This window comes from Rattus norvegicus, chromosome 15 (assembly GCF_036323735.1).
Source record: "Rattus norvegicus strain BN/NHsdMcwi chromosome 15, GRCr8, whole genome shotgun sequence".
Taxonomy (NCBI): Eukaryota; Metazoa; Chordata; class Mammalia; order Rodentia; family Muridae; genus Rattus; species Rattus norvegicus.
Genome location: NC_086033.1, coordinates 105,872,877 through 105,882,876, shown reverse-complemented (window position 1 = coordinate 105,882,876; position 10,000 = coordinate 105,872,877). Strand labels below are relative to the sequence as shown.

The 10,000-nt window shown below is 43.5% G+C and overlaps 1 protein-coding gene and 1 long non-coding RNA gene across 8 annotated transcripts in view; one reads left to right on the top strand and one right to left on the bottom strand.

The window, feature by feature from the left end:
* The window catches only part of Clybl (citramalyl-CoA lyase), a 222,065-nt gene that overhangs the window by 29,471 nt on the left and 182,594 nt on the right, over positions 1-10,000 (bottom strand). The window contains exon 3 of one of the 2 annotated variants that reach the window (NM_001100685.1): positions 1,872-2,060. The exons of the other annotated variant lie outside the window; for it this stretch is intronic. Within the exon in view, the coding sequence (NP_001094155.1) occupies positions 1,872-2,060 (189 nt within the window). The remainder of the gene's footprint in view (positions 1-1,871; positions 2,061-10,000) is intronic. 2 annotated transcript variants of the gene reach the window in all.
* LOC120097095 (uncharacterized) overlaps positions 1-10,000 on the top strand; it is an 87,708-nt gene that overhangs the window by 76,303 nt on the left and 1,405 nt on the right. For all 6 annotated transcript variants that reach the window (XR_010058239.1, XR_005494327.2, XR_010058241.1 and 3 more), the window contains one exon: positions 5,746-10,000. This exon is cut by the window's right edge and continues 1,405 nt beyond it. This is a non-coding gene — a long non-coding RNA (uncharacterized LOC120097095). The remainder of the gene's footprint in view (positions 1-5,745) is intronic.

The following is a 10,000-nucleotide window of genomic DNA, read 5'->3' as shown; positions in this document are numbered from 1 at the left end:
CATCTATGGCTAACCTTGGTGAGAGCTCCAGTTCAATAAGTAAACGCAAGCCCTTGATGACAGGTGTTTAAGAGGATCCCAATGCAGAGCTGTCAACGCAAACACCTCACTATTTACAGGTACGATCATTCTCAACCTTCTAGTAGCTACATTCGAAGAGTGGAGTGGAATAGACAGAGAGGCCTCTCATATCTTATGTTCAAATAACAGAGTACAAATATTATTACTGCCATGTGGAGTCAATATTAAAAATTTTGGGATACTCTCCATTTTTCTTTCTTCCCTTGGGAAGAATATCAAGTCTCTAAATGAATGTGTACATCTTTCTCATTCCAAGCACAACTCAACTTGCATGGGCCACACATTTCCAAAGGTGCTGAGTGGCCATAGACGTCGGGTGAACCATATATTGCACAGAAAAGATCCAGCATATCCAGGTGGACTTAAAAAGTGAACAGCTGGGGGCTGGAGAGATGGCTTAGCGGTTAGGAGTAGTTGCTGCTCTTCAAGAGGACCTAGGTTCGATTCCCAGCACCCACATGGCCGCTCACAACTGTCTATAAGTTCAGGGGGGTCCCACACCCTCATACGGACACACATGCAGGCAGAACACCAATGCACATGAAATAGAAGTAGATTAATCATCTTTCTTTTTTAAGTTAGCAGTTTACCAGGTATGGCAACTACTTAGCCTACTGCTTTGGCTAGATCCGCAGCCTTTAAGATAATATGAAATGTTGCTTTGAATCACCTTTCCCCACCCCTCCGCCCTCTTCATAATCCATTCAGTCCAGTCACTCCCAGAGGTTCTGCCCCAAGTGTCATAATGAAATGGCATTTCATTCAAGGGACTTGCAGAATAATAATAATAGTAAGTCGCTATTCCGCCCCTCCCCATCTCACAATTAAAACAATCATAGAATAATTGGGCCCATTTCAAAGTTTTCTCAAGTAATTTGACATGCCATCCACTTTACATTTCAGGCTTTTATTGGCTGGAAAGTCTGTCATGAAATGCAAACACACCTGACAGTAATTTAAAAAAAGGGCGCACCAGAGAGCTGTGCAGGAAATAATATCTGAGCTAATTAAAACCACGAGTTAAAAGCTTCCTGTTTCTTCCTCCAGCTGCCCTGAGGAGTGACCTTTTCCTCCCTTCCCTGGACTCTCGGCTTCACATGCAGCTAGAGTCCCTCACTGCTTATGATGGCTTCAGCCAGAACCGTCTATGTCATGGCTCTTACAACTAGAAGCCCTGGCATCCCAGTGGCAAGGCGGAGGCTCAGAAAGTTAGTGTCCAGGGACTGATTTGTGAGGGCTACTAAGGAGACTGTTCTGACCGAACCACAAACCCAACCAGAAAGCAAAAGCAATGTTTCCACACGAGAGCTGTTCCGGAAAACATGTTGGTGACACCTGGATTCTACGGGGAGGAAATGGGCGATTTTCCCACTCACGTTTCATATTCCCTTCTTCTCTCCTTTCTTTTTGAGTCAGAGTCTCAAGGAGCTCAGACTGACCTCAAACTCGCTATGTAATTGAGGATGATCTTGAACTTCTGATCTTCCCGCCTCTATCTCCTGAACGCTGGCACTATATGCTTTTGCTCCCACATCCAGTTTATTTGACGCTAGGAAGTCAAACCAGGGCCCTGTGCACACTAGGCAAACTACAAATCGAGCTACAACCAGCCACATTTTCTTCTCTTCCCTGTCTCTCTTTTTACTCATGGTACCGACTGAATCCAGGACCTGACAACTGCGGAGGGAGCTCTCTCTGCAACCCTGTGTGTGTTTTTCTAAACTGATGTTGTCCACACTCTCTGGGTGACTCCTGAGCTGGCCTGCGTTGCACAGAGCACTATTACTTACCCACTGGATTTCTTCAGGACCTTCTACCTTTGGTAGCATCAGACTAGAAGGAAGAACTCTGGCCTGTAGAAATGTCTCCAGGTCGGCTTCAGCCAGACCACTAGACACTGAGTTGATTCTCACACACTTTTCCGTTGTGCCCAGGTCAAAGTCTTCAAGAGTTTTTGCTATTCTCAATCGAGCTTCGTTCTGTGAATATTGAGAACATGAATCTCCTAAATGTATTCTTACCATCAAAGGAAACCCAACCAACAGTTTATAGAGTTCTGATGGACACTCATGGACACTGTGACTAGAGTAACCCATTTTCTGCCCACAAACAGATACTGAAAATGAATGATTTCTACACACTGTTTAAGATGGCTGGAACACAACAGGGATGTTCCATCGTGCATATTGGCATACTTGTGAATGGTGGAGTAATTCGCTCATTAGTGTACTTTCCAACTGAAGAGGTAAAATAACTAATTAACCGATTGGGCATTAACTGTGGACTAAACATGGTTCCAGGGTCTTTTACCCACATTGCTTTATTTAATAAGAAGCCTTAGAAACTGGATGCCACTGGGACTGTGACAATGTCACCTGTCAGCATATTCACATTAGGGGAAAGTTCAGCGTTTGCTTTTTCTGCTCCCCAGGCTTCACACTTTAAAAAAAAAATCATCTTTTTTATTTTATTTGTTTTGTGACCAAGTTGTGTCTTGACATTCAATTAAGAAGGTGCCCCCAGGAGCCTGACACTCAGTATCATGTGAGAGACTCCCACTAATTCGGGTGGAAACAGTAACATCACCAAGAAGTCCCCTCCACAGAGTGCTTGACAAATAGACTGTTTCCTTTGATTTGACAGTCTTTGCTGCCGTTATGCAAAGCCACATTTGAATTATCCCAAAGAAAAAAATGTATGAGCCCAGATATGTTATGTATTAGCTTTGAGTCTGAGGTAAAGACTGTGGATGGGTGGGTGAGGAGGAGCACACTAAGGAGTGGGGGTTGGTGTTGAGAGAAAGGAAGCTCTTGGGGCCATTATTTCCTGTCAATTCCAGTTTCAAAAAAATAAAGTCTTCCATCTTGCCAATAGCCCTCAACAAATTCTCACTGCCAGAATGAACGCTTATCAAAGGTAGTTTAATTTGGGAGGAATTTTTATTACACCAATAAAACTTTAAAGCATCTCACTACTGATGAATGTATTTAAAAAAAATAGTCTTGGAGATAGAAGTATGGCTCTGTGGTTAAGAGCGCTCACTACTCTTGCAGAGGACCCACATTTAGGTCCTTGAATCCACATGGTGCCTTACTACTATCTGTAATTCCAGTTCTGGGGGGCGGGGTGATACATTCTGCTGGCTTCCATTCGCACTAGTCATATATATGTGTACGTATATATGTGTGTGTGCATCATGTGTGTATGTACATGTGTATATATAAATCTTTATAGATTTTTCTAACAAAATACAGCCACTAGAATAGAAGCATGTATCTAGGAAAACCGCTCCCAAAGCACAGATAAGCACCAGTCATTTGCTGCAAGTGGTGGAGCCCTAGCACTCAAGAGGCACGGACACGTAGAACACAGAGGCTTAGGCAAACCTGGTCAACATAGTGAATTCCATACTAGCAGAGTTACATGGTAAGAGCCTATCTAAAACAAACAAACAAACAAACAAAAAACCCAAATTATTTAAACCAACACGAATCTACATCCAGTCAAAGAGACAACCCAAGACAGTTGATTTAAACCAGACATAAGTAAGTCTACCTCCAAATAGAAACCAGGAAGGCTTCTAGTTGGGGTCTGAGCTACATACACAGTGTGATGAAAGGATAGCTTAGAGTTATTAGGTCACATGGGAATGACACCCAGAAGGACTTTTAGATGTCTCTCTGCAGACTTGATTTGTAGTGTGTTGGCTGTGAATAATTATGCCCACATTAGGCCAAAGCAAAAGAAAGCTCACGAACTTAACAGTGGCTTGAGTCCCCACTACACCATTCTTTCTGCTTTTAAATTCTTAGAATCTGATTTCATAGTGCGTATGTGTGTGTGTGTGTGTATGCCAAAAGGGGTCAGAGGCATCAGACTCCCCTGAAGCTGGAGTCACAGATGGTCGTGAGCCTAGTCTGATGAGATATGGGGAACCAAACACAAGCCCTCTGCAAACGAAGTATATAAGTCATCTCGCCAACACCTACCATTACTCAACTTGGTTATTCCACAGTGCAGAGTCCACTTAGGTACCCTGCTCTGTACTGTTGCTGCAGAAGCAAAGGGAAACACACTGATAACCAATCGCAGGAGTAAGCAGGGTTCGAAGGCCATCTACAGTAGCAGGAGGAATTCCTCTGTTTTTACTAGTACCTGTTTTCAGACCCACGGCCTCGGAGAACCTAAAAGCCAGGTCGTGTGTTGCACAGCCTGGACAGCTACGAACTCTGGCCAGTTTGGGTTTGTAAACATTTCAACTTGTGGGTTCTCATCTGACAGCCTTGCAGACTTGCAGAATTGACACACCGAATGGGAACAAGTCAAATAGTCCTAAGGTTGGGCTGAATATGACACACTCAGGAGACTGAGGGAGGAGGATGTCCAGTTTCAGGCCAGCCTGGTCTACGTTGCAAGACCCTTGTTGAAGGAAAGACAAACAGAATGTCCACCAAACACATGTGCTTGATGCGTGCAGAATTCTTGGCAACTTCTTAAATTTTGTCTCAGGCGTCAAACAGAATCTGAGCCCTAAGCTGTCTGGTTATTTCTTTTGGATTTGAAGGGAACTGTTTGTACAGAGCTCATGGTATAAACCTGCTTGTGATTTCCATCTGAGGTCAGATTGCCATGGTTCCCACACATTCCTGTTCACTGAGTAAAACTCAATCCTTTGAAACTGGCTGCAAATGAAGCACCTAATTCCAATTTCTACACATAATCTGATTAGTCACTAACCAGTTATAATAACAAGCAGTCAGTAGTCAGCATTTTATTCTTCCTTTCCCTGGCTTTTTGTCTTTGTTTATTTTTGTTTTGTTTTATTTTGATTTTTGTTTTGTTTTTTGTTTGTTTGTTTGTTTGTTTGTTTGGCTCAGAATAAACAGGGAGCTCTCTCTTGGCATCACCCTAAACCTTTCCAAAAATGGAGGACTGTGTCTAAGGTATATTGACACCCAAAACTCATGTTAACAGGCTGTTGCTTGCTACAATTTACATCAATGAAGAACGGATCCCTCTGGTATGTATCCCAAAATATCCGACAGCCTTACTAAATTTACACCAGCCAACAAGTGTGTGGATTTTTTTTTTTTAATGGTGAAATATGTCACTGTGCTAGTAAACACACCCATGCCATCTGTTGGGTTGAAAGAAAGGCAGCTTCTAAGAACAATTAGGGCTGTGTATTCTGTTAGTTTGGTACACCCAGTTGTGAGGAGAAAGACGTTCTGTGTTTGCTTGACTTCTCCCTACCATCCCGCCCACATCCCTCAACCCTTTCCTCATACTTCCTCTTCTTCTCTGGCAATACTCCTACTCTGGTCTCTGTCTTTAGGTGGGTCAAGAAGAGATCTGCAGGTACCTGGCAGACTCTCTCTGTGGGCTCTTTAGAGTAACTTGCAGAAATTAAAAGGGGATGAGCTTTGTAGAGAAAGAGAGAATGTTCTGGAGGAAGGTCGGTCTCGTTAGGCTGAGGGAAGATGGGATCGCTAACAAAACAAGCCTTGTTGAAGGGTCCTCTCAGTGAGATCAACTCAGCCCTTTCAGATCTGACAAGCTGGATAGCTGAATGCTAATTATCAAGGCCTTTTATGAAAAGTTTTGTTATGTCTTGGAAGAGTTCACTCACTAGCACCAAGTGCTCTGTGTCCTGCCTGATTTCAGATTCCACATGGATTTCAAACAAGGTTGGAATGGATCAGAATCTTCCAAGGCTTCCCAAAGTTCCTACAACCGATCGATATGCCGTGCCACAGGCTGCTTGGTGCAGTGGACCAGAGGCTAATAAAACTGTCCTTATCCATAAGCCGCAGTATTATGTGACCATGTCTGGGCCAGGAACCAAGGCGTGCTATGATTTCAGAGCCTGGATTCCGGTTACCTGGGGAGGAGACACGCTCCGGTGACGTAGGAAAGCAGATAAATCAACCATCCCCAAGACCTGCGGCCTCCGAAATTAAGGGAGAAAATCTGCGTGCGGTTGGTTCAATTGGCACCCATTAAAGCTAATAACTAATCATCCTCGCGAGTTTCTAGCTCAGAACGATGAGATCTGCGAAGAAAACAACATCCGTCCACTTTTACACTCCAGTGGAAGGGGTGGTCCCTCGCGGCGGGGCGGCACAGTCTCGCCATCTGGAGAATAAATCGAGTGTGAAGTATAGTTTGGGACCAAGGTCCGTGGCGGCCGCTCAGCAGTCAGTTCATTAGCCCCAAACTTCCAGGGATTAGAGGGGCATCAATTCTACTGTCGGATAGGATGAGACAGACAGGGCACAGGATTCAAGAAGCATAGAGACAACCAGGAGCCCCCCTCTGGCTTATTTATAGAACCACAAAGTATAAACACACTCAAATAAGTGCCTTAAGTAACAGCATCATCACAGTTCCCCAACATCTGAATTAACACCGCCTCCCCAACACCTGTACCCCCACCTCTCCCCTTCCCAAACAGTGATCGTTAAAGTACACACTTTACTGGGACGGGGGAAAGCACACCTCCATCAGAGGCTGAGATCTGGTAATTAAGAAACAGGAAAGACCTCCTAGACTCAGGGGAGATGGGCAGCCTTTGTAATTAAAAACATATATAAAATCAATATTTTCATTCCATAAAGACAAATACCATGCTTCACGTTCCAAACCACGACTGAACTCTTCCTTTCTAGACCGGCCCATCCTAACCCATCTCGTTGTTCAAGTGATGTCACAGGTAAGGTCTTTTCCAGATTTTACACATTAAGGTCCTGATATCAGCATCTTTAAGCTATAATCGTCCAAGTTAGGTTAAGTCAAAACAAGACAAAACAAAACAAACAAAAACAAAAACAAAAAAACGCCTTGGAGTGAACTGCTCCATTTAAAGACCTCGTTTCTCATCTGCCTTTTAGATATTTAAAGACACAAAAGAGGTCATCACAAGGAGAGCACATTGCACTTTGTCGTCAGTGCACAGCATTTACCATTACGGGGCCACTAAAAGGGAAGTAGTAACTGAGTTGCAAAACATGTTCCCTGATTCTTGCAAACTGGCAGTGTGTTTCATTAGGCAAGAGACGGTGCTGACTTTTAAAAGGTCATTAACTACAAAATAATGAGTTTTGTTCTGACCTTTCCAAATACACACAGGGTGTACTTTGATCATATGAATCTCTAGTTCACTGTTTTTTGTTGTTGTGGGTAAAGAAGTCTTGGTTTGTTTCCTGAAAGAAAAAGGAAGGATAGAAGGAAGAGGGACCTGCTTCAACGACACTGTCAGTTAATTAACTGGTTTAAAGTCTCAGGCCTTGATTCATCCTGCAAGATTCTCCATGTCATTCCTATTTACTCTGAAACCACAGATTTAGATACAGGAGAGTTTTCTTTTCTTTTCTTTCTTTTAATGTGTTTATCATGAATGATATATTAAAACAAGGGCTTATAGTAAAAAATTACAAACCATCTTTCATTTCGTTCCAAGGAGTGAGGAGGCTCAGGAAGCTTATAGTACATGCTTGGAATTTCTCGTGACAGATATTGACAGGCAGCAAACACAACATATAAAAGACAACAATGACATCCAAACTCTATGACAGCGATCTTCTTTACAGGCTCTGAGCAATTACAAACATTTCTAAGACACCCACCAAGAGGCTCTGAGGGGAAAGGTCCTTGGGGGCCAAGCTTGAGGACCTGTGTCTGATCCCAAACCTCACAGTAGAAAAGAGAACTGTCAAGTTGTCCTTTGACCTCCACACAAGCCAGCACGCACTCCATCACAAATAAGTGTAAAAGAAGTTTTAAATATTTCTGAAGGGAAAATAGCTCTGAGACACATGAGTGCTACGTTTGTCTCCTATCAAGGAGTGAAGGCTTGGCATCTGTGCATTTCTCTGAACTATAAATAAATAAATAAATAAATAAATAAATAAATAAATACCTAATATCCATCTCAATAACAAGCACACAGTAGGACCGAGGGAAGAGTGGGGCTATCTGTAACTTACATTGAATTTTAGAGAATGAGTGGATGGTGAACAAGAGGACAGATGAGGGAAGGCAGAATCAACATGTCAGTGGGAAAAAACAGCAGGAAATAATGGCGTTCATTTTACAATCTTCCAAATTTCCTGATGTTCAGAATTCTGCTTATAAGATTGAGAGGGAAAAAAATCCTGAAAAGATTTCTCATATGTTCATATTTTGGAGAGCTGGTCAATGACTATGTATTTAAATAAAACAATTCTCTTTGACATATATATATGTAGATATATATATATAGATATATATATGTAGATATATATGGTATATATAATGGGTGTTTTCACAATAAAAGAAGTTTAAAAATAACAACTTTCACTTTGTTGTTTGTAGACAACTATTTGAGTTTTGGGTGGGTGTGTTTGTCTTGGCGGTGGTGGCGTTTTGTTTTTTTTGTTTTTGTTTTTGTTTTTTCACGTGTAGCACATGCAAGTCTGGTCCTCTCAGAGGGCAGAAGGCAGCATTGGAGTATGGGTGGTCATGGGCCAGATGTGGGTGCTGGGAACCAAATTCAGGTCCTTTGCAAAAGCAACAATTGTTCTTCACCACTGAGCCATGGTTCCAGCTCCTTCGTAATGGTTTAATGAGATGAAACTTACACAACATATAATCCGCCCATGTGTACTTCTGCGCATTTGCTTTGTTTTGAAACTCAGAGACATAGCATAGAACCTTCCATAAATTGTTTTCGCCGTTCGTGGTTAGGTGTCAGGGTTCATGCACGTCCTGCTATCTATCAGCCCCTTCTCCTCTACTGTCAGACAATATCCTATCCTATGGATACAGTACATTATACTTCATCAGCTAATGGACACCTAGGCTGCTTTCTACTTTGGGGCTGTTGTGGAACATGCTCTAGCATTTATGAACCCACCTTTGTATACGATTCCCATACATTTACACCTCTCTTGACTTTGTCCTGAAAAGAAAGTGGGACGCCTAGGTCCCATAGTCCCTTGTATGCTCTCAATGTGGCTACGCCAATTTAATATTCCCATCAGTATGTGATGAGTAATAAGAGACTCCTAGGACTGGGAGTGAGGTAACAATTTGGTCAGTAACACAGAACCTACTGCCCATAGGCAGGAGGGGCAAGGGAGGCCTTGACTGGGGCAAGCGCCTCTGAAAACTAAGGATTTTTGTAGCAGCAGACAGCCCCCAGAGAAGAGCCCAAAGGGACAGATGGGACAGCTGTGAGAATGCAGGCGCTGGCCATGGACAAGCCTGATGATCTAAGTTCCATCCCTGGAATCCACGGTGGAAGGAGAAAACTGTCTCCTGAAAGGTGTTCCACGTGGGGTAATGTGTGTTGTGCATGAGTGCATGCTCTCTCTCCCTCCCTTTCTTCCTCCCTCTCCCCCTCCTTCTCCCCCTCCTCCTACTCTCTCTCTCTCTCTCTCTCTCTCTCTCTCTCTCTCTCTCTCTCTCTCTCTCTCTCTCACACACACACACACACACACACACACACACACACACACAAAATGTGGATGGCTAGTATATATGAAGCCAGAGGTGGGAGCCCTGTTTAATGCCTTTGGGACTGACAGAAAAACAAGAGTCTCTGAGAGCAGTGTCTTAGCAGTGAGGGAATTAAGGCAGCGCTCCACTGGAGAGAGGCTGAAGAGGTGACAGTACATGAATTCACAGGTACACCCTAAAGTCCCTCTGGACCACGTGCCCTGTGCCCACGATTGCATTTGGAGCTGACCTTGGTCCTTGTTCAGTCCCATCCACAATGAGGCATCTTCTTTTGGGAGGGCCTCTAGGCTCAGAGGGGACTCACTCCCTTTTTCTTCAGAACCTGAGTTTGTGTGTGTGGGGGGTTCCATTTTAGGGGACTCCTGGTCCAGCCCACTGACACTGCAGAGTGGGTGGCCAGCCGCCTCGCTGAGCACGCCCT